Below are 24,780 nucleotides of genomic sequence, written 5' to 3' on the forward strand. Positions count from 1 at the left end.
ATGGTCATCATCCAGTCTTCTTTTTTTACTGGAGGAAACGGATGCCCAGAGAGGTTGTGAGTTGAGTTAAGGACACACAGCAAGTTCAGGGCTGATCGGGGAGAACAGAGCCAGCCTGGGATGAGCAGGCCAGGCCTCCTGGGTTCTTCGATTACACGGCCCCTCTGTTTCTTTTGTGGACTCAGCTCCTTGTTGTCTGTAGGCTGCGTGTGTACTGCTGGGGGGTCATGGTCAGAAGCTGGACAGAGGGATGAAAAAGGAACATTTCAGATGCACGATAAATATATGGATGCTCACTGCTTAGTTATATTTTATTTATTTTTATTTATTTTTTATTTTTGGCTGCATTGGGTCTTCGTTGTTGCACTGGCTTTCTCTAGTTGCAGCAAGCGGGGGCCACTCTTCGTTGCAGTGTGCGGGCTTCTCATTGCGGTGGCTTCTCTTGTTGAGGAGCACGGGCTCTAGGTGTGCAGGCTCAGTAGTTGTGGCTCGCGGGCCCTAGAGCGCAGGCTCAGTAGTTGTGGTGCACAGGCTTAGTTGCTCTGCAGCATGTGGGATCTTCCCGGACCAGGGCTCGAACCCGTGTCCCCTGCATTGGCAGGTGGATTCTCAACCACTGCGCCACCAGGGAAGTCCCTACTTAGTTATATTTTAAAATGCTACTTCTTGCTAGCATGTCACGTAGCTGTTTTGAAAATTCCACCAGGATATTCTGACTGGTGACACATTGCTGCTCCCTTTTTATAATAGCTTTTTGTGAATTGTTGGTGGATCTGTGTATATGATTTAGTTACTGCACAGCTGTTACTCATATTGTTAACTGGTTATTTTTTTATGGACAGTTTTGTTGGGATTAGTTTGCTTTCCAAGCACTAGACCTGTCTCCATTGATGACTCTGATACCCCTTCTTTTGTAACTTACTGTCTTTAAATAGCATGCCTCTGTTACTTTATCCCAAAAGTATTGAAACGCTAGGTGCTAAAAGTTTATGCTTCTGTGCACAAAATAGCATTCTCTAAATGTTTGTTGAAAGAGCGAAGGTTATCCCATCCAGATAGGTCTGAAGGTTAATTTCTTTTGGATTTAACTATGGCAGGGGAGGGGGGGGGGTGGTTTCTGTAGTTTGGGAAGACTATTAGCTGTGTAAGTTTTTCCCTTTCTTGTTTGAATGGAGTCTTTAGCAAAAAATTCACATGCGCACCAAAAATCTGGGAGAGGTTGAGTAAATTGAATGTGGGGTTATCGTTTGTGTCCACAAAACAAAGCCCTAAATCACATTTAGCATAATTTGTGGTTTTAAATTGGACTGATTTATCAAGGAGAGTGAAATAATCTCTCATCCTGTCAAGAAAGGCGATACCTTCGGACCAACCTTTAATTGCATTGGCAAAGTAACTTAAGGGAGGTGGCAGTAATTCTGGCTGCATTATTCTTGGTTTGTGGTTAAATTGAGACCATCATTTTCTCCTGGTTGCACTAACTTTCTTTATTGCTCTTCAAACTAATCAGATGAATGCACAGGGAGAGAAGCTTAGTGGTAGCTGCAGGGTAAACGGGGAAAGGGTGAAGTTTCTGAGCAGGGCTGTAATTATCTGTAGATTTGCACTTTACACACTTCAGGGTCCAGGTAGAGAGAACAGGTAAACGAACACCTAGAAACCTAGCAGGTACAGCCTGATGAACTTGTTCGTGGTCGTTTACACAAAGTGAATACCATTCATTCCCGCAAAAGTGTGTTATTGATGACACACCTAAAGACATATGTACAGATAGGGCTCACCTACATTCACGTTGGCATTGGAGAATGCGGTGCTGGAGGGCATCCCCAGCTGCCTTGATTATCCCATGAAAACCTGCGCTTTTATCTCCATCCCACAACCAGCCTCTTCAGTAAGTAACTAATCCACGCCTTGCTTATTTTCCATCTGCACCACTGCCTCTTCCCAAGTGTCTTAGTTCAGACTGATTCGTAATCTTCACAATCCCTTCCTCCAGCAAATGTGTTTCTCTTAACTTTTACCAAACCTGCTTCCCTCTAAAAGAAATCAGGTCATCGATACCTTAGACATTTTATAAAGCTGAAAATGATGACTCAAAACTGTAACGAACTGTGTGCCTGCCGCTTTATTTCTCTTCCCCTGAGAGTTACCCACTGGAGTTATTGGAATGACTGTCTTCTTAAATATCTCAGGTGTCTGTCTGGAAATGTTACGCACACCTTGGTCGTGGTTCTAAGCAAAGGTGCCCTCAGGTTTCCCCAGTCTTCTGGGGCACCCCTGGAGGGGGTGTTGGGATGGGAAGAAGATGTACTGACATAAGACATAACACTTTCTTCTCTTGTACCCAAGGCCCTTGTCCTTGGTTTCAGTTACCTGAATAGTCTTGGTATTAAGAGTTTACATGAACCGTGGCTGAGCTGGTGGCCCGTAACCAGTGTTTGTAGAAAGACTGAGTCAGCACATGGGGTAGATGAAGTACAATCTATTGCAAGGCTTTCTGCTGAGAGTTAGTACTTTTGAGGTAAAGATGCCTTTGGCTTTTACATTTGTATTGGCAAGTATATACTCTAGGGAGGGAGGGACCTTTCAGCTCCCCCATGGTTTATAAAATAAACCACTCTTGACCTGCATACTCATATTCATATCATGCTACTGAGTTGGTTTTTCATATGGCTGTATAACAGTGCCGTGATATGTTGCTAATCTGATATAAGGGGGGGGGGTGTGTGTATTGATCAACGTGCAAAGGCCAGAGGCCAAAATCAGAAAGTAAGTACGTTGACTGTTTCACCATTCATGGTTGAGTTTAAAAATCACTGTGGTTGAGTCCAGTGTTAAGAGCGCGGCTCTTCAGATAACAGATTATTGAAACAGCTGATGATACATTACTCGGGAAGGGGTGTGGAGTTTGCTGCCTTTCTTTTGGTGGAGATGTGAGGAAACCAAAATGAAGAAGACAGTTGCACTTAGTAGACATTACATGACAACAATAAAAGTGTAGTTTTACATCTAAGAGTTCTCATCACAAGGAAAAACTTTTTTTTTCTTTTTCTTTTCTTTTGTACCTTCGTGAGATGATAGATGTTCACTAACCTTATTGCGACAATCATGTTGTGTGTAAGTCAGATCATGATGCCGTACACCTGAAACTTACACAGGGCTGTATGTCAATTGTATCTCAATAAAACTGGAAGGAAAAAAAATTAAAATTAAAAAAATAGAAGTATATAATGCACTGTAATGTTCACTTATAGACGGTTTATGGCACAGAAATCCTCTTCTGCCCTTTGAAGAAACATTTCCCTGTCTACCGGGTGGTGAGCTGCTACCTAAGAAACACCTACAGAAATTAAGTAAGACGTATATCCGTGAACAAGATGGTCATGCTGGAGTTCCATCTTTCTCTCATTTGGAAGGAAAACAAATGTTCCCGCATTCACACTCAGCATTTCTGTTTCCGTAGCTGTGCCGCCAAACATAGCAGAACTGAAGAATTTGGAAGTGCTTAACTTTTTTAATAACCAGATTGACGAGCTTCCCACGCAGATCAGCAGCCTTCAGAAACTCAAGCACCTGAACCTGGGGTGAGTCTCCTGAAGGGGAAGGGGAACTGGGAAGAGGAGGGGCTGAAAAAGGGGGGTGTGGCCAAGGGCGAGGGAGGGGTTTGCCATTCGTAGGATTACATAGGAGAAGCTGATTGCTAATTTCTTTCTATACTTTACGTTTTTAAAAAAGTTTTATTGTTTTAATACATCCTTCCGATGGCCTACATTACCGCATATCTATTCGCGCACTAATTGAGACGCTAATTGTTGCAATAAGGGAGTCTTTTTTTTTACTGTATTTTGTTTCCAACAAAATTTTATTTCTGTTATGTTGACCGGGAAGGGACCTATTTGCATAGCTAGCATGAACTGTGCAGACCAGTTGTAACATGGTTGATTTTTTTTTTTTTTTAATTTATTTATTTATGGCCGTGTTGGGTCTTCATTTCTGTGCGAGGGCTTTCTCTAGTTGCCACGAGCGGGGGCCACTCCTCATCGCGGTGCGCGGGCCTCTCACTGTCGCGGCCTCTCTTGTTGCGGAGCACAGGCTCCAGATGCGCAGGCTCAGTAGTTGTGGCTCACGGGCCCAGTTGCTCCGCGGCATGTGGGATCCTCCCAGACCAGGGCTCGAACCCGTGTCCCCTGCATTGGCAGGCAGATTCTCAACCACTGCACCACCAAGGAAGCCCCAACATGGTTGATTTTTTTCTCTCTGTGTAGTGTAGAAATAGTGTCCAAAGCACCTTCCTTATCTACGGACGGGAGGATACATTTCCTGACACTGCTTCATTGATTCTTACAATTTTTCTTTTTTACGGTCGAGATGTTATAATCCTGTGTTTCTCTTTATACAAAGGTGAAGAGAGGAGTTTTGATTCAGCTGAGGTTGCAGAATCAGGGTGCAGTGAATAATAATAATACCTTGTGTTCTTATAATGCTTTACAGTTTTCAGAGTCCTCATACTGGTATTTGACCCTCTTAACAATTGGGAAGGAGGAAGGGCAGGCATTACTGCCTTCATTTTGGGGAAGGAAGCCAAGCCCTTTCCAAGAGGTTAAGTGACTTGCTGCTGATTGCCCCTGAGGTTAGTGGCTGAGCCCGGCAGAGAACCCCATTGTTGGAGGGTCCATGCCTTGTCCGTCAGACACCATAGATGCCACCCAGATCTTGGACTTACTGAATTTCAGCTTCATTGTTGTAGCTGTTAAAGGAAACTGCCCACTCTTGCCTCATCCTCCGTGTAGAATAATATATTCATTAAATTATAGCCACTAAGTGCTGTGATTCCATTCGTGATTTACATGGCGTGGCTATAGACGTGGGCCAGGTATTTATCAATTTACTAGGAAGCAATCATGAAAAAAAAATCATTCATGGACTGATTTTTAGTTTATGTTTTTCCACCAGGGGTCTGGTTAGACACTCTTTTTTTTTTTTTTTTTTTTTTTTAATTTAAACATCTTTATTGAAGTATAATTGCTTTACAATGGTGTGTTAGCTTCTGCTTTATAACAAAGTGAATCAGTTATACATATACATATGTTCCCATATCTCTTCCCTCTTGCATCTCCCTCCCTCCCACCCTCCCTATCCCACCCCTCTAGGTGGTCACAAAGCACCGAGCTGATCTCCCTGTGCTATGCGGCTGCTTCCCACTAGCTATCTATTTTACATTTGGTAGTGTTAGACACTCTTAATTTGCTGTTCACTCTGGTTGAGAGACACTCTTTGTGAGCTCTGTGAGCATTCTTTTCTCCTAAGGTCTGAGGGGAAGTAGGGTTTAGAGGAGGGGAAAAGTCACTTGATATCAGATAGCTTTTTCCTCCTACAAATAGAGAGACTGTATACCCATCTGGCAGAGCAGAAAAGAAAGGACCCTCCGTTTACATCTCTGATTTGAAAATTATGAAGTCCTAATATTTCATTTGCATATAAGAAAGACGCTAAGACAAGACGTATGTACTAGACATGTATTCTTACTGTTAATCTCCTCATCATTTACTAAGTGAGTTAATAGTTATAGGTAAGGTCCAAAATGGCGGAGAGTCGACTTCCACTAGACCTTGAGCCTCAGTAAACATCATTGTAACACATCAGCTAAATGACACACCCACAGGCATCATGATAGTTCTGAGGCTGACCATAAAAGGCCGAAAAGTGGGCGGGGCCCAATTCCTGGAAATCCCCACCCCTTCCCCAAAATAGGTGGAATACTCCTCCCACTCATTAGCCTCTGAAATTACCCACCCCTAAAAAAACTGACAACCCCGTACCCTGGCGTCTGTTGCCTTCTGAGATGACCCACACTCTGTCTGTGGAGCGTGTATCTCCCTGAATAAACCTTCTTTCACTAAAAAAAAAAAAAAAAAAAAAGTGCTAGGAATAGTACCTGGCACATAGTAAGCCGTACCTAAATGTTCACTTTTATCATCATCATTGTTTTATTTATGGGGTCATTTATCTCAGGACTATGTAATTGCCTTTTTTTTTTTTTAATTTATTTTTGGCTGCGTTGGGTCTTTGTTGCTGTGTGTGGGCTTCTCTTGTTGGCGGAGCACGGGCTCTAGGCGCATGGGCTTCAGTAGTTGCAGTGCGTGGGCTTCAGCAGTTGTGGCTTACGGGCTCAGTAGCTGTGGCACGTAGGCTCAGTAGTTGTGGCGCACGGGCTTAGTTGCTCCGCGGCATGTGGGATCCTCCCGGACCAGGGCTGGAACCCGTGTCCCCTGCAATGGCGGGCGGATTCTTAACCACTGCGCCCCCCAGGGAAGCCCTGTAATTGCCTTTTCTGCATCAGGAACCTTGTTTGTTTGGGGATCGAGGGTGAAAGTCACAGCCCGTGGCCTTCAGGATGGAGGCAGAGCGGCCGTCAGTGAGCAGGGCCGGGGTGCGGCTGGCTCGCTGAGTGTGGAAGGTCGTCAGACGGCAGTCGGAGAGAGAGACAGGGAGCACGTTAGCCTTCAGGTGAGAGTCTCGGAAGGGTTCCTGCAGGGGGTCGTGTTAGAGCCGAGACTCAAGGCTGAGAAGACTCACAAGGAGAGGGAAGATGTCTCCGATTGCAAGCAGGACTTCCGTTCCAGGAGTTGCAAGGTGCATGGGGCCGCTGAGTGTAAAGGGGGAGGCGGGGGGAGGTGAGGTAGGAGGTGCGGCCAGGCAGAGAAGCACGCGAGTCTGCTGTGTATTCCATGAGCGCGTCTTGAGCTCTCTGCTCTGTGCCAGGCGCTGTTCAGGTGCTGGCTGTCCAGCCCTCAGGGAGCGTACATCACAGTTGGGGAGACAGCCTGTAGAGAAATAAATGTCTGTCGTGGCAGGGAGTCAAGTGCTAATGGAGGGCCTGTGTGTCAGGTGAAGGAGTTCTGGTCTTACCCTGCCGTTGGGGAGTGTGCACAGGGAAGCGGCGGGCATGAGACGAGCTGAGATGATTTTCGTATGAAGATCACACGGAGGAGGGGTTAGAGGAGACCCGCAAAGCTGCCAGGTTAGCATTCCTGGTGAACTAGGGCAGGGACAGTGAAGGCGGGGGAGGGATTTTATATGAAAAATAGATATAAGCGGTAAAATCGACGAGGCAGTACGGATGGGATGGGATGGGATGGGATGGGATGGGAAGGGGTGAGATGGGGTAGCTGATATAGAGGTATGGGTGGAGACAGCTTTGGTGGGAAGATAATGAGCACAGGTTTTGTTTGGCTGGGTTCAGGACGCCTCAGGACAGAGTTGTAAACTTTCCTTTTTTTATCAATCATGTCTGAGTTGCCTCTTTGTCGTCTTTGGAGCTGTTTGTATTTTTGGCTCCTGGTGATTTATTGATTGTGTAACGCTTTCTGTGTTTAAGTACACAGCTACACAGATGGGGTTGTCAGAGTTTGAACACAACTCTTCGTTCTCTGGGAAAGGAATTAAGATGAGTTTCCCCAAACGATACTTCTGTCCTCGAATGGCATGAAGAATTATACCTACATATCCCTGGTTAAGGCAAGGCACAGAGGACTCCTTAGAATAAACAACCAGAATAATAATAAAAAAAAAACTACACACAGGAGACCCTACTACAGCAGAGCAGTTAGGCCACGTGTAGGCATAATCCAAACTGCACGTTCAACCAGAAGTTGATTTTAAAGTTTTATATCCTATTTGCTATTTATTCTGATGATCTCAAAACTGGAAAGGATTTTTAGGCCATCTGAATAAAGAGCAGAAAGTTGAATTATGCTCTTCGTTATTTGACAAAAAATGTAAAGCTACATAGGTTACAAGTTGATTATCATTTTGGGGATAACCTCATGGCAGGAGTGTCGTGCCAGCTATTCTGGAATAACTTTTGACCTAGTGAGATGATGAAGCTTATCTCGTGAAGACGTAAAAGTTTTCACTAAGCACAGTGTTCAATGTTCGTGGGTTTGTTTTTGTTTTTTTTGTTTGTTTTTTTGGCTAAGTATGTGAGCACGTCCTCTGTGGAGGAGAGAAAAATACTTGCCTTTCAGGCAAGAAGGTTTTATTGAATCAGGAGAAGCCCCAGAGGACCTCTGGAGATCAGAGTGTTCCAAAAGGGAAGTGCTCGTATGGGCCTTCCTGTAGCTTTTGAGGAGGAAAGAGAAAAGATGCCAAACAGCCTCTGACTCTCCGGTTTTATAAAGTTCTCCATCGTAGGTGGGTGTCTTCCCATTTCCATAAGCACTTGAAAAATGCTCACCTGCAAACAGAAGAACTTAAACCTTTGGGCATGGTTGAGTCCTAAGCAGCTTTATCTTTAACACCTGCATCGATTGGAAATTAAGCAGATGGGGAAACCATCATGATGGTTCAGGCTCTCCACGGTCTCCTCAGGTGAGCTCGCCTCTTTGAGGCGGAGTCAAAATTTCTCTCAAACGTCCTGAAAACTAGTTGTAGTTACAGCCATCGTTTCTTGAGAACCTACTTGGGAGCCAGGAATTGCGTCAGGGGCTTCCCATGTCTTCTCTCTCCTCCTCCTGGCAATCCTGCTGGGAGGGTATCGCTACCCTCCTCTTACAGTTGAGGAAATTGGGTCTCAGAGAAGCCAAATAAGTTCCCCAAGGCCACCCAGCCAGCAAGTGCTGGAGCTGGACCTCCATCCCAGCTGTGTTCTTCCTCTCCCCTTGCTGTCACCTCTCAGGGCAACCTTGAGTGCTGGAGCTCTCAGAGGGACGCCCTAAAAAGAGGCAGCTCCCAGGGGGAGCGATACAGTTGGGCGACTGGGATGGATGTAGACGCACTACTCTATATAAAATCGATAACTAATAAGGACCTACTGTAGAGCACAGGGAACTCTACTCAATACTCTGTAGTGACCGATATGGGAAAAGAATCTAAAAAAGAGGGGACATATGTAGGTGCATAACTGATGCACTTTGCTGTACAGCAGGAACTAACACAACATTATAAATCAACTCTACTCCAATAAAAATTGGAAAAAAAAGGCAGCTCCCATGTGTAGCTGGAGATGGACGTGAGCGCCCCCTGCGGGTTAGGCAGTGCATGACAGTGCCTCCCTTGACAGTGCCAGGGACCCGGCTTTCCGGTCGCGGTGTGTGTGCTGGTGTCCAGAGGAACAGGTCCTGCGCTCCTGGCGTCGCTGGCAGTGGAACCGACTGTGCTTCCAGGTCTTCTGAGGCATTTAAGTTAGGGCTTCCTTTCTGCCCTCCGGGTCGGCGGGCCCACTGCTGTCACTGCTGCCGACTGCACAGGGGCTCTCCTGAGTTCCTGGCAGGTTGCGGGGGGGTCGGTTTCTCGCTCAGGGAGGAAGAGAGCCTGCTGTTGAGTCGATTCTTGCCCCCCGGAGGGGGACAGGCTCAGGCTCGCTCTAGGCTGGGGATTGGACAAGAGCTCTCTCTTTCTGGTGAGATGCCTCTTCCCGCTAAGAAAGTCTAAGCGTGGATTTCCTGCACCTTATGTTTCAAAAGTGTATTTCTGTGTTTGGAAAGAAAAACTTTATTGGTCGTTTTCAAAAATGGGTAACTTAGAGCAAGGTTTAAAGAAAGAAGTGCCTGATGTATACGTCTGTGCCTTTCTCACGGTCTCTGATTCTTTTCCTTCCATTTACTCAGCATCCTCACATTGGGGTCCAGGGATTAGGGGTGCCTTGGCCTCCACGAGTGCTGGGTGCTCTCAGATACCTGTCATCCTCATCAGTAGAGTCAGGGGTCCTTGGTACTTAACCTGTCTTAACCTGTGACTTCATCGCAGAATTCCAAGATCATTATAAGTACTGTCCTGCCGACATTCCATGATAGTTTTGAAGACCCAGGTGAAGCACTTGACATAAGTGTGCTTCACAAATTGTGAATTCATAGAAAATATTAGCTGTTAGCAGTATAGTAAATTGTGGTGGAGGTTATTTTGCTAAGTGTAAAGTTAACCTAAGATTTTATACCCGTCAAGAGGTGGACATCGCTTTTTTCTAGGTTTCTTTCTCTGCTCTCAGCTATTTCTTCAGAGGCCTGGCTGGTGGGTGTGAGCAGGGTTGTATCTCATGTGAGAAGGATTGGTGTCTAGAATTATTATTAGTGTCACAGTCCCTCCCACCTTTCAATATTTGTCAGCCTTATATTAGATTAAAAAAAAGTTTTTTTTTTAAATCGGGTTTTAAGTGTGTTCAAAGGGAACCGCATTAAGAAAAATAAGAGTCTTGAAGAAAATATAACATAATAGGAAAATATTTTCCTTAGCTTTCCTTAGCTTTCATTGGAATGTATACATGTATTTAAAAATTTTCAATTGTGATAAAATACACATAACATAAAATACACCATTTTAACTATTTTAAGTGTATGATTCAGAAGCATTAAATATATTCACATTGCTGTGCAGCCAGTCTCTGGAAGTTTCTCATCTTGCCAAACTGAAGCTCTATACCCATTAAACAACTCCCCACCCCCCGTCCCCCAGTCCCTGGCAATCTTGATTCTAATTAGAGATAATTTTGAACTACTATTAGTAGTTGCAAAACAAACCAAAAAAAAAGTGATTTTTTGTGGGGGGCGTCTCCCTTTGGGAGGAATACGTGAAAGCAAATGAAGCAGAAGTGTGAAAACTATGAGGCTTCATATGTATCTTTTTTTTATATATATAAATTTATTTATTTTTGGCTGTGTTGGGTCTTCGATGCTGCGCACGGGCCTTCTCTAGTTGCGGCGAGCAGGGGCTACTCATCATTGCGGTGCGTGGGCTTCTCATTTTGGTGGCTTCTCTTGTTGCGGAGCACAGGCTCTAGGCGCATGGGCTTCAGTAGTTGTGGCACGTGGGCTTCAGTAGTTGTGGCACGTGGGCTTCAGTAGTTGTGGCTTGCGGGCGCCAGAGCACAGGCTCAGTAGTTGTGGCGCACGGGCTTAGGTGCTCCCTGGCATGTGGGATCTTCCCGGACCAGGGCTCGAACCCGTGTCCCCTGCATTGGCAGGCGGATTCTTAACCACTGCGCCACCAGGGAAGCCCTTTTTTTTTTTGAAATAGATCTTTATTGGAGTATAATTGCTTCACAATACTGTGTTAGTTTCTGTTGCACAACAAAGCGAATCAGCCATATGCATACTCATGTCCCCATATCCCCTCCCTCCCATCCTCCCTATCCCACCCCTCTAGGTCATCGCAAAGCACCAAGCTGATCTCCCTGTGCTATGCTGCTGCTTCCCACCAGCCAACTATTTTACATTTGGTAGTGTATATATGTTGATGCTACTCTCACTTCCCCCCAGCTTCGCCCTCCCACCCCATGTCCTCAAGTCCATTTTCTATGTCTGCCTCTTTATTCCTGCCCTGCAACTAGGTTCATCAGTACCATTTTTTTTTTTTTTAGATTCCATATGTATGTGTTAGCATACGGTATTTGTTTTTCTCTTTCTGACTTACTTCACTCTGTATGACAGACTCTTGGTCCATCCACCTCACTACAAATAACTCAATTTCGTTTCTTCTTTTGGCTGAGTAATATTCCGTTGTATGTATGTGCTACATCTTCTTTATCCACCAGTATCACTGGTGGACATAGTTGTAAAAATCCTGAACCAAATACTAGCAAATAGAATCCAATAGCACATTAAAAGGATCATACACCATGATCAAGTGGGATTTATCCCAGGGATGCAAGGATTCTTCAATATACGCAAATCAATCAATGTGATACACCGTATTAACACATTAAGGAATACAAACCGTATGATCCTCTCAATAGATGCAGAAAAAGCTTTTGACAAAATTCAACACCCATTTATGATAAAAACTGTCCAGAAAATGGGCATAGAGGGAACCTACCTCAACATAATAAAGGCCGTATACGACAAACCCACAGCAAGCATCATACTCAATGGTGAAAAACTGAAAGCATTTCCACTAAGATCAGGAACAAGACAAGGATGTCCACTCTCGCCACTCTTATTCAACATAGTTCTGGAAGTCCTAGCCACAGCAATCAGAGAAGAAAAAGAAATAAAAGGAATACAAATTGGAAAAGAAGAAGTAAAGCTGTCACTGTTTGCAGATGACATGATACTATACATAGAAAATCCTAAAGATGCCACCAGGAAACTACTAGAACTAATCATATGCACCTTTTGAGGTCTTATTATTGCTACGTTCATAAGGAAGTTTTTCTCCAGAAGGATGGATATTTTGTGATGTTCTAATTTTCTGTGTAAAACCATGACTGAGCATCACCTTTGGCGAAAGTGACAACTAAGCCATTTTCACATGTTTCATGAGCGTGTAGATTCTCTAACTAGAATTACTAGGCTGGTTAAAATACCGCGAAGTGGATGGAAGTATGGCAGTCTTTTGAGCTTTGAGCCTCTCAACGTGCGGCTCTTAGGCCCGTGACACAGAGGTGATTTGAGTAGTCTGTGTAAATACACGTTTTGTGTGTGATGTCTTGCATTTTTTCCCCCTAACAACAGCATGAATAGACTCAACACTCTGCCTCGAGGATTTGGATCGCTCCCAGCTCTGGAGGTCCTTGATTTGACTTACAACAACTTGAATGAAAATTCTCTTCCCGGAAACTTCTTCTACCTGAGTAAGAAACTTTTAATTCTGTAAATCTCCTTAAAATGGTCCGTTGCGTTCTAAACGGGCAATTTATTTGCCAGGGCCCAAACTCCAAGAGAAATTATTGGACAGATACAGTTTTTTTCCTTCAGATTCCTTTGAATATTCCCTCATAGCTCAGCAGTATGTATACTTGATATATCGTGATCTGACACCATTGCACTCAAGTGGACTTGGTAATGTCATATTAACTTTCTGAGAGAGATTTTTACCTAAATGAGATCAAGTCTCACATTTAGCTAAGAGAGCTTGACTTTCTTTTTAAAGAGCATGCAAAAGACATAATGCGTGTCTTCTTCCTGTATTGCTGTTAACTCTTTGTAGGCTTTTTGCCCAAAGATATTCCAATCGGTTATTTATAAAAATTTCCATTAATAAACCACTGACAGAATTTTAAACACTTCTAGCCAGGATTCTTGTTTTAAGCCTTTTAAAAAGTGTTTTTATTGACGTAGTCTATTTTGTCTATAGCATACCATCAGACATTAAGAAATTGTTAGTCATATATGAACACACTTTATCCTTTTATATGCAAACACATTTCTTGCTGCAGATGCTTGTGAAAAATAGGAAAAACTGGTTTTCCCGAGGACTCGTGAAATCTTTAGGAAAGAGTTGCTGTCTTTAAGTAAATGTTCTGCCTCTCCGAATAGTGACAAGCTGGCCTCGAGAAATTCTGACTTAGCTGAGTTAGTCTTTAAAGTTTCATTTTTTACCTTATGTATATCCTTTATCCCAGACTTTGTCAAGCACGTGAAACCAACTTTAACATGTTTTCTTGGGCCATGGAAGAAATTGTTTTTCTTATGTATATTAACATACAGTTCTGTCGAATTTTAAGACATTAGAATGTAATTGAATACCTGTAAACAAATTAAACATACATCTGATTGTACATCCCCCTTTTGGTTAAGGATAAAAACATGCCTTAGGATTTTTGCCTGCAGTAGTTTGGGGACTTATCAGTGTATAATATCGTGAACAAATTTCTGATTACCGATATGATGCCTACGTTAGGGTTTTCTCTATTTTTAAACTCCACTTCATTATTTTAACGCCTTCGTCTTCATTTATTTTTGTGGTTAAGGCTGTAGAAACAAGTAATAATAATTAGTCTGATGATAGAAACAGTGAACGGCGATTTTGGCCTCCATCACCGGACAGCCTTTTGGTTATTTATTTATTTTTTGACCTAGTTCTGTTTACACGAACGAGCCCTCTGGCCCCAAGCATTGATAGAAGTGACACCGTGGTTTTCTTGGTTTCACTCTGGATGCAGATCAAGGCGTACATGTGAATCGGAAGTAATCGAAGAAAAATAGCTATCTTTTCCAGCCAGAAACTGCTGGTGCCCATACATTGTTAATTTCCTCAGTCCTCCTGGATATAGATGTTTTCCCGAACGCACCAGCTTCACAATAAGCCAGTAAATCTAAGTTTGACCTGCTTGTTATTATCCCGAGCCCTAGGTATGTCACAGGCTTTTCACCACGCCAGGGTTATTAATCAAAGCTGACTCCCTTGTATCGATCAGACCTCAAACGGTTGGGTTCCATGCCACCCTGTTTATATATCGCTGTTTAACTTGCAGCCACCCTGCGTGCACTCTATCTAAGTGACAACGATTTTGAAATCCTGCCGCCTGATATTGGGAAACTCACGAAGTTGCAGATAGTAAGTAATTTATCTAAATTCTTAGAAAATCAGTTCACTCCTGCAGCCCTTGTAGGGGTGGAATCAAGGCAATTTGAGCCAGAGTACGGTTTGTTTTGGGATAAAACCACTACCCCCTGAGACCGTTTTCTTGCATGTCTGCAGACACTTGTAAATAAATTGAGAGGACTGAGCCTTCGAAGAAGAGAGGGCAGGGGCGAGGAGAGAGTTTCTGTCGAGCGCCTCTTTACGTGAAAATGGTTTTGACAACCGCTTGTTTCTCTTCTGTTTAGCTCAGCCTTAGGGATAATGACCTGATCTCGCTGCCTAAGGAAATCGGGGAGCTTACTCAGCTTAAGGAGCTCCACATTCAGGGGAATCGGCTGACTGTTCTGCCCCCAGAACTAGGTAAGGTGGCTGATGAATGGTCCGAGTTCTGGCTTTAATTAATAATGATGATCCTAGTGCAGCAACTCTGAAAACCCCTCTCTCCTCTTCTCGGCAGGAACCCTCCACCAAGGCACCCAATCCTGATCCTTTCTAGTAGCATTTGTCATTGACCAGGGTTTAGCTGTTCTGGGTTTGTCCTGCCCTGATGCCGTGTTGAGCGGCTGTAGCTCCCAGTGTCTTGAAACTGCTGATGGAAGATGACCCATCTCGGCTGCCTGCCTGGTGCCGTGGAAGGAGCCTGGGATGAGTAGTAATGGTCTTACCCAGGGCTCCTCCTTTACCAGTGGTGGCGATGGCTTTTTTTAAAAAAAAAAAACTAACCATCACTCTTATTTTTTGGGGGGAATCTGTTAATTTTTTATTTTAATCCCTTGAAAACTTTTACCAAATAGTTAAAGTATTTATGACAGCTGCTTAAAAATACCATTTGCAGTCATGAATTTGGTTCTCTCCTAAAGCCATCTCCAGTGGCGTTGGCTAAATGTGTTCTATCTGGGAGTTCCTCAGGCCTACTGCCATGGCCCCTGAATCTTCGTACTCTGGTCATTCAGATCGCTCTGGGTGACCTTGTGACCTTCCTTGGAAATAACGTCCAAACCAGTTATTCTGTTACTGAGGTTATGCCGCCCTTCTGGAAAAGTTTCATGAGTCCTCCTCTCTTTTCTCGTGGAGATTATGGGTATCCTCCCGTTTCTTCAGTACATTGAACTGTATTGCTTCTCAAACTATGGGTATTTGCTTTTTTGCTCCAAAATAAAACAATTTTATTTATTTATTTATTAATTTTTATTGAAGTAGAGTTGATTTACAATATTGTGTTAATTTCTGCTATATAGCAAAGTGACTCAGTTGTACACATATAGATAGATAGATAGATAGATAGATAAATAGACAGATACCTTCTTTTTCATATTCTTTTCCATTATGGTTTGTCACAGAATATTGAATATAGTTCCCTGTGCTATATGGTAGGACCTTGTTGTTTATCCATCCTATATATACTAGTTTGCAGCTACTAATCCCAAACTCCCATTCCTTCCCCGCCCTCCCCTTGGTAACCACAAGTCTATTCTCTATATCTGCAAAATAACACAATTTTTAAAAACACATTTGACCCAACATTCTTTGAGGAAGTACCTCAAATGAGTCTGGTGCTTTTAAAGAGGGCAGTTATTATAAACCAGGTTGTGAGCTCCATGAGAGAGGGGGTTTATCTTTGTTCCCTGCTATGTCCCCAGCATCTCCCACGTGCTAGGAATGAGGTAACTTCTCGAGGGATAAGTACTGAGTGAGTTCATGAAACAAGGACCTCAGATAGCAAGATGTTGGGAAGGCTACAAGCGGGCTGAGTTTGGCTTCTGTCCAGAGCTAGGCTGTCCGGTATGGAAGCCGTGAGCCACACTTCAAATGTTCAGTAGCCACACGTGGCTTGTGGCTTCCTTACAGGAAAATGCAGATATAGAACATTTCCATGGGGCAGAAAGCTCTGCTGAGCTGCATTAGTCTAAAAGGGAAAGCATTCACCCGGTTCCACGGAACAGACACAGGGTTTCGTCCCTACATCCCCATCTTCTGTAGCTCCTTTGTTGCTGTAAAAGCTCTTGAACTTGTACTGATTTTAAGGGCTGCGGAGTAACTCGGCGCCGTCTCTTCACTGAGTTATGGGTCATCCATTCCTGCTTAAGGAGCAGGCTACGGGATCAAGAGAAGATGTTTACAAGGGCAAAATACCTTCTTGCCAAAAGAGAGATTCTAGGCAGTGATTTGCCAACCACAGATGTTGGCACTAGTAATTCCTGGGGAGCTTTTGCAGAATATAGATACCTGCTCCCTCCCCAATGTACTGAGTCAGATCTCCAGTTCTTGGAGACCAATTCTTGTGTAATTTGGTAAAATTCACTTAGGGCTTCTGACATGCGTCCTTGATTAGTGTGGCGAGGAGAAGTGAAAAAAAATGTGCGTTTTGTTTTATTTCATTTTTCAAGCAATGAGGCGGTGTAGGGCATTGGATTAATCAGTGATTTCTATCAGCTAATAATTTGGTAGAAAAATACCTAGTTGAACCTACACATACCTGTGTATCTTTATATTTTTAAATTTCACATTGGTCTTCCTATTTATATACTGCACGTAGTCACATTTGTCTAACATTTCTGTTATGCTCTCCAATACCAAATTATATATATTTTTTATTCAGGACAAGAATTGAGGAGAAAGTCTTTAAATGAGTTTATTTTTGCTAGCCTTACCTGGAAAAGCTTCATCTCAGCATCTGCCTGGTGGCACTTTTCCCAAACTGCAGGCAAACACTTAGCTGGAAATAAATGGTAAACCCCTATCTAAGGTGAAGACAGGTGTATTATTTTTGAACAGTGATCTTTTTTTTAAGTCAAGAATACTGTAATAGATAGTACTATAATAATAGTTATTATAGGAATATGTATTAAGGCCTCGTGTGCCAAGGCACTGTGTTAAGTGCTTTTCCTGCATTGTCTCCAGTAATTGCCCTAAGAATAGAAAGTGGACTTTTTAGAGGTGAGGAAACTAAGGCTTAGAAAGGGTTGGTGACATGTCCGTAGGGACACAGTGAGTCACGGAGGCAAGACTTGAATCCTGACAGCCTCTTTTGCAGGTCCGTGTTCCTAACCACCGTGGCTCACTCCTTCCCATCTGTGTGCCAGTGAGAGGATTCCTAGAAAGCAGATTCCAAGTGTGAACAAAGCACAACACCTGCTCCCTTCCCCAGATGGTGGCAGAAGGAGAGGAGATGCAGTGTGGCAGGTTGTATGGCTGGCTGTGCAGGTGTGTGGGCAGCAGGGCTAGAATAACACTTGGCAAAATGCAGAGGAGGTGACCTCTGCGGAAGGAATTGCTGATCTGCGCTTCCGTTCCAAGCCAGTTGCATTGTTGCTCTGGTTCTTTCCCCCTGGTAACCACCCAACTGCAGTAGGAATGTCTTCATTTGTCTGTGTACCTGGTACCCAAGGTGGTCGTCTGGAGCTGCCCTGGCTGGCGGCTGAGCAGTGCTAGGGACTGTGGACTTGAAGCTTCTTATAATCTGTCCCTACAGCAGGGTTGCTTCTGGATGTGTTTTAAAGGGTGGGTAATGATCTCTCCCCTGTATATTCACTTTTTACATATCTGAGTAAACAAGGTAAATGCTTTTGAGACTGCTGTGGAATTTCCTCTGAAAGTAAATTTGGAGTTTATTAACTTGAAACCTTGTTGGTAAGGTTTGAAGCAAGCAGGGGAATCTGGATGAATTCTGACTTGTCAGGTCTAAGACCATGCAGGGACACTGCAAAATAAAGTCAGGGGCTGGGTTGGAGTTTTAATATGTAATTGTATTACTTTTTTTCGTTGTACATCCTTGAATAATTTACTTTAACTGTTATGTCTGGTTCCTAAACAGTAAATCACTTGATTTTATGTTAATCGGTATACCTGTAGAAAATGAGATATAAGGTGGGTCTGTCATTTACCCTTCCATTTCCTCATTCGTTCAAATATAATTAAGTTCCTGCTTTAGGCCAGGTTTTGTTTCCAAGGAAACAAACTTTTCCAGTAACGTAGAATTCACTTACCCAGCAACTGTTTACTGAGTCCCTACTTCACGTTTTATTTCTGGGGGAGACACGACAAGAGGCAAAACACCCCTTATGACATTTTAGTGGGGGAGGGAGGATGGACGGATGGGTGGATGGATAGATAGAAAGCATAAGAGATAATGTGAAATGCCCCGGGCAAAAAATAAGAATGGAAGAGAGTGTTTAAATGGGGGGGGGGCACGTTACTCTATTATTGGGAGTCGATACAGAAAGCCCCGTCGTAAGTTGGTGTCATTTAGCCAGAGACCTAAGGCAGGGAGGGACCTTTCCGGGTAGAGGGAAAGGCCGGTGCAGAAGTCCTGAGATGGGCTTGTGTGTTGAGGAACAGCACCAAGATGAGTGTGGCTGGAGCTAAGTGAGTGAGGGGGAGAGTTGGAAGAGATGGGCTTAGGCAAGAAGTGGGGACCCGACGACCTGGGACTGTAAGGGCGCTGTAAGGACCCTGGCTTTTACTCTGAGTGAGACGCTCTGGTAAAGGCTGAATAATGCCCTCCCCCCCTCCATCACTGGAATCTGGGAATAGGCTAGTTTGCATGGTAAAGGGACTTTGCCAATGCAAGGTCGCATCTTGAGGTGGGGAGATTATCCTGGGTTCCCCAGGCGAGCCCAGTGTAATGGTGAGGGGCCCTCGGAAGAGGGAGGCAAGAGGGCCAGGGACAGCAGCAGGTGTGATGACGGAATCACGAGGCTGGAGTTGGGTGTGGAAGGGGCCGTGAGCCGAGGGATGTGGGCAGCCTCCAGAAGCTACAGGAGGCTAGGGCATGAATTTTCCCCTGAAGCCTCCAGAAGGAAGGCGGCCTTCTGCTTCATCCAGGTGGTGGCAATGGTTAGGGTCCGGGTGTGTTTCAGAGGCAAAACTAATGGGAATTGTCGAGGATTTGGATGAGGAGGAGAGAGCGAGGAGTGGGAGGTTTGAGGGAACGAAAAGGACGGGGAAGATGGTGGGGAGGGTGGCTTGGGGGGTGGGAGGAGAGGGCTGGTCTTGAGCTGAGTTTTGAGTACCTTCAGTTTGAGACGCTTTTTAGATATTGAATCAAGAAGGCGACTGGATGTTAGAATCTGGAGTTCAGAAGAGAGGTCTGGCGGCACTTACAGTTGTGGGCATCGTCAACGTGAACATAATGCCACAGGTTGGATGAGGTCCCTGGGACGTGACCGTAGAGGGCAGAAGATAGAGCCGTGAAGCACGCTGATTCCTAAACCCCAAAGCCAGAAGGAAGGATCAGGGACCTTCAAGGGTCGGGCTGGCTCTTAGGCCAGTCTCTGTGGCCAAGTCAGGGACCGTGGCCTCCCCACTGTTAATGCAGTGAGAACGCTTTGGCTTCGTAGGAAACATTTTTTCCTGACACGTGCAGCTAACTCTGCCAGTGAAGGGGTGAAACAGACAGGATTGACATCTTCTGCTGAGCCTGCCTGAAGTCTCTTTTGGACCAGCCCGTCTGTCTTTCTATCAGTGAAGAGCAGCACGGTGACTGACTGAAGTGTCAGCCCCTTTTAATGAGCGTAAGAAGTAATCAGTGCCGTGGAGACAAGGCCTGCGTTGGTGGGGGAGGAGCGGAGACAGACAGCCTGACCAGTCCTCAGAGCAGCAGACAAAGCCCCCAGGTAGACAGCCTAACAGTGATCTCAGAGCCGGCGGCTCCACGAGCAGTAGATTCTGTTCCGATTTTGTATTTTCTCACTCACGTATGAGACTTCTGAGTCTTACGAGCCGAAGATGTGAAGTGTGTGTTTTTACCTGGTCTCTCCTTCCTAAGTTTTCCAGGATTCCGTTCCTTGCACTTGGTGGAGTCATTTCTGGCTTCTTGGCTTCTAGACAGTCCTGGGACCTCTCCTCCTGCATTTGTCAGCCAGATCATTGCCTTTGGAGAAGGAAGTCGTGTTGGTCAGCCAGGCATGCAACAAAGCAATGTTTCTAGATGTCAGAACCTTATCTGCAGCAATTTTCACAGCGTATGGAAGGGATGCATGCGTTGCTACACATACCTGGGCCTTGCTGGCTTAGTCTCCTACTCTCTGCACCACTAATCAATAGTTTGTATTACAGAAATATGAGAAGCTTATGTATTGTTTCTAGCATATTTGTGAAGAGTGGAAACAAATATTAATCCCATTCAGAGAGTAAGTGGTGTCATGAATTGTGATTTTCCTTCTAATGGTGTTCTCCAGGGTGAACAGAATTAAGAAAGAGGGGGGGTTACCCATCTCAAGTGCTTCCAGTCACACCTCTTAATCCTTTTCTTAATGACGTTGAGAAGCTAAAGAAAAATACTTCCTCTCCTGTGGCTGGAGAGAAGGAAATAACAGTATGCTCTTTTTGGTCAGTTAAGTCGCTGATTATAAATGTCTTATGGCTTCATGTTATTGTCACTCTGTCAGTTGCCAGTTATCTTATCGAGAGGGTTAAAACATGTTTTAATTTATATAGTAGGTTATAGTTTGTCTCCTCAACACTAGGCTTCGGTTCAAATCTCACTCTCCCAGTTCCTTGCTCTGCGATTGTGGACAAGTTATTTTACCCTCTATGCCTCCTGTAGAATGAGGGTAATAGTAGTCCCTTCTCATAGTATTGATGTGAGGATTAAAAGAATAATACACACACACACACACACACACACACACACACACAGTGGATTTTTATACTATTAAACGTTGACTATTTAGAGGCTGAGTACTTGGTGAGAGGCAATGGCTGAGAAAGTCCAAAAGCCAGTCTCCAACACACTGTGATTAGTTGGATAAAAGAAAGGCTGAGACTTAGCCTGCAGTGGGAAAGGTGAGAAAAAGCAAAGGGGTGTCAGAGGGGACTTGCAAGGGAAGAGAAGTGGGGAGGAGAGGGTGAGGACTCCACGTGGCCAACACGCATGGCAGACAGGAGGTCTGGCAAGAAGGGTTTCACTGCCATCCTTTCAGTCCCATCATCATCATTTTCCTGATACACGTTTGATTTCACAAATGATTTTCCAAGCTCTGCCCTTTTTGTGAGTTTTACAATTGAGACTGGGAGCAGGTCACCGGGTTCTTCTACTTAGAAAGCTCTGTGGTTAGCTTGTTGCTTGGTTGCTTCATTCACTCATTCATTCATTCACTTCTTGACTTTGGATGTCCTTTGTGAGACTGTGAACTTGTCTGATGTATTGAATACTTAGGAGTGCTTGCTCTAGCTCCTTTCTTCATCCCATGGTAAGATCTTAAACTGCCTCCCTGCAGGAGATAACTTGGTTTTCCAATGGTTTAATTTCTCACTGTCTTATGTGACCTTTTGTGACACTGCTCGTTTCATTGATGATTTTTTCCTTCTCCCAGAACTCTTGATAACCACCGTTCTAATTGTTTTCATTTTTTAACATTACTGATGTGTGCATACACTGTAATCCTTTTGTCACTTGTCTGCATATTAGTGATGCATGTTTGAAGCCCATTAAATAAATCCATCTTTCTAAATCTTTCTTATTTTGTTATGCATTAAACACATTAAAGATCTAGAACAAAGGGAGACTTTTGTGGACCTGGGCAAACTAGTTTAGCTATCATGTGAAATCTTTTAACTCTTTTCTTGGGGAAAGATGTAATGGCAGTTACAAAACTATCTCCAGAATAATCAGATACCAAGAGCATAATAAATTAAACAAATTTTTTTTAGTCCAGATTCTCTCTTCTGGATTAGCAGCCTTATATTGTTATCGGAATTGGTTTACTCTGCCTAAATCCTGTTATTTGTGAAAGGTAGAGATAGGTCATGGTCTGTCTGATTAGGTTAAGTACGAAGGAGTACTGCTGAATTGGCCCTCTTTTCTACTTCTCTTCTTGGTTTTGTTGACATGTCCATCTTAAGACGTATGAATGAAATCAAGACATGGGACAGCATAGTTGAGAGGGTGGTGGGTGGCGTCCAGTGGCCTGGATCACCGTCCTGTCTCCATGCATCCCAAGACAGATGACCTTGAGCAAGTCACTTACCCACATGTTAATCACTGGCCATAGTGATAGCAGCTGGCTTTTTTCCAACTGGGGTGCACTTTCTAGTTCACCAAGATCCTCACCTGAGCCTCTGAATATTCCTCATTAAACAAATGGAGAAATTATGTAACAGAGTTATACAGTATTTTGTATATTTTGTTTTCCTTTTAAAATTAATTTGTAAGATACAAAAATAAAACACAGTATCAGTATCCTGTGAGTCAGAACAGTTGTAGGCTTTATAAAATTTAGTTCGGAATGCTGCCCGCGGCGTGGTCTGGAGAGCGGTGCACAAGTTTCAGATTACGTGATAAACATAATCTCATTTCAAACTCAATTTATGTAGAAAATATCAAGAATTTGAGACTTTTGGAAGCGCTAGTCCCCTCACTCACGTTACTGTTTCTTTTGCTTTTCTTACTACATTGATTTCACTGGCCCCTGTAGACACTTGTGTTTGCAAAGCCCAGGTTACTTCTGGCCCCAGACTTGTAACATGGAAAATGCTGACCACACACAGGAGTCCAGTGAGAGGCACGCCAGGGGTACTTGGTGTAACTTGGTATAACTCACCTTATCATGGTTGTCAGTAAAGCTCTTGGCCTCTCTCTCTGTCCTTTGGAAGAGGTGACTGATGCTGGCTCGGAGTCACCCCTGCCAGAGCCTTCGGGAGAGTGTCCTTGAAGGCCCGGGTGTGATTGTGGAGTCTGGTGCAGAGCTGTGTGCAGCCGGCAGAAGTGGATGCAGGTCTGCTGGGAGGAGCCAGGAGGGTCACAGGTGCCGGAGCATCTATTTGTATGTTTAACGTCCCTTAGGATTACATATTTTATTATTTTGTTTTTAATATTGTGGTGTTTCTGTGTTGATCCACAGAAGCGAAAAGCATGTAAGAGGAGAAGGCTAAGATTTACTGAGCACGTAAACTGTTCCATTAGGCATTCTATACATAGTTCCTCAGGTAAATCTCGCAACAGCTGTGCAAGGTTGGAGGCTTTCTCCCCATTTTACCGATGGAGACATGAAGCTCTGAGAGGTTTAGAGTAACCTGCTGAGGTCACATGGCCAGTTAGATGAGGAGCCAGAGCGTAGAACTGCCACAGTCTGGGGTAACTCTTCCAGGTTTACTAGGGGTAGGACCATTTGCTGCTTTTGTTCCGCGCCCCATTCTAGGACAAAGTAAAATATAGTCTATATAAAGAAATAGCACTTTTATGAAAAAAAAGCACTGTAGATTAGATAGTAACAAAGATACATACCTCAGAAGACAAAATTGTTAGTCTATGAAGTGGTTGCCATGGCCCGTGATATGTTAGCTTAACAAGCACTTTCCTACAGAGCTAGAAGCTGTGTCTCGTGTACAAAATTGATTTTGTCAGTTGATCATGAACATTTTTGAAGTTACTTTTAAGCCAGATAGATTTACAGAAATACTTTGGTTTTTTACACAAAATACCATGATTTATCAAATGGTGTCATGGACTTCATCTCAGTTCTATGTTATAGACAAGGAGAGCTTTTTGGCCACTTTTTAAAGATGGCGAAACCAAGGTGTATAGGGAGATTGTGACTTGCCCAGAGCTGCCTTATGGGCATGGCTTGTTATTGACAGCATCAGATTTTCAGTTCAGATCTTTTGACTTCAAAAATAAATACTCCTCCAATAGTATATCCATAAATGTATCAATACTGAGCCCGTGAAAAGGCATCATTTATCATTAGATGGCAGCAGTGGTTCCAAACATATGCCTTAATTTTATTCTTTGGAAAATAAAGAAAATGTGAGGGATAGAGAAATCTTTCCCCGACTTTGAAGTTTTACCTTGAATTATATTACATGCACTCACATTTTATTTCTGTGTTAATATTCCTTTTGCCATACTTCACACAAAATAATATATCCTGTTCTTTGATTCCCATGGTCTTAGTTGATCATCAAAAATGACTCCCATGAGGTCTTCCTACATGTTATTTTTTAACAAGTTCCGTTTTATATATTCTGTTTCAGTGCATCTTTAGCCCCGGAAAATGCTTTAAGTGTGGATTTTAAAAATGCTAAATGAATTGTATTTCTGCCTGGTGAGTTACTGCTTTAAAGGGGGTGGGAAGTTGCAACACATAAAGCGTTTCCATTCCGTATTATAAATTTCTGGAAGCCCCATGTCAGGTTGGGTGTGATTGAACATGTGCATCAATCTTTGTTAACACCAGCTGGTAAAGCATGCCACTGTTTCCAGTGGACCATCCTTTGATTTAATAGGACACTAAATGTATTCTTGCCCTGGGAGAAATGCCGGCAGTGCTGAGCTTCCAGATTTACTTTTTTTTTTAAATTCCAGAGGCATATCTGTAAATACAGTTCCTATCACCTGAATACATATATAATATCTTACATTGATGTAGCATCTCCCTTAAAGCTTCTCCTATAATATTAGCCCACATAAAAAAATAAGTCATGTTCTACTGAGCCAGACCCAAGTGGTATTACATGTGGGAGTGTGAGTTTCTCTTGGGG

At 43.7% G+C, this 24,780-nt stretch overlaps 1 protein-coding gene across 3 annotated transcripts in view; it reads left to right on the forward strand.

Moving 5' to 3' along the window:
* RSU1 (Ras suppressor protein 1) overlaps positions 1–24,780 on the forward strand; it is a 195,822-nt gene that overhangs the window by 41,088 nt on the left and 129,954 nt on the right. For all 3 annotated transcript variants that reach the window (XM_061181554.1, XM_061181553.1, XM_061181555.1), the window contains 4 exons: positions 3,464–3,584; positions 12,447–12,565; positions 14,189–14,271; positions 14,544–14,658. In XM_061181554.1, coding sequence (XP_061037537.1) covers positions 3,464–3,584; positions 12,447–12,565; positions 14,189–14,271; positions 14,544–14,658 — 438 coding nt within the window. The remainder of the gene's footprint in view (positions 1–3,463; positions 3,585–12,446; positions 12,566–14,188; positions 14,272–14,543; positions 14,659–24,780) is intronic.

The sequence above is a fragment of the Eubalaena glacialis genome, chromosome 2 (genome assembly GCF_028564815.1).
Source record: "Eubalaena glacialis isolate mEubGla1 chromosome 2, mEubGla1.1.hap2.+ XY, whole genome shotgun sequence".
Taxonomy (NCBI): domain Eukaryota; kingdom Metazoa; phylum Chordata; class Mammalia; order Artiodactyla; family Balaenidae; genus Eubalaena; species Eubalaena glacialis.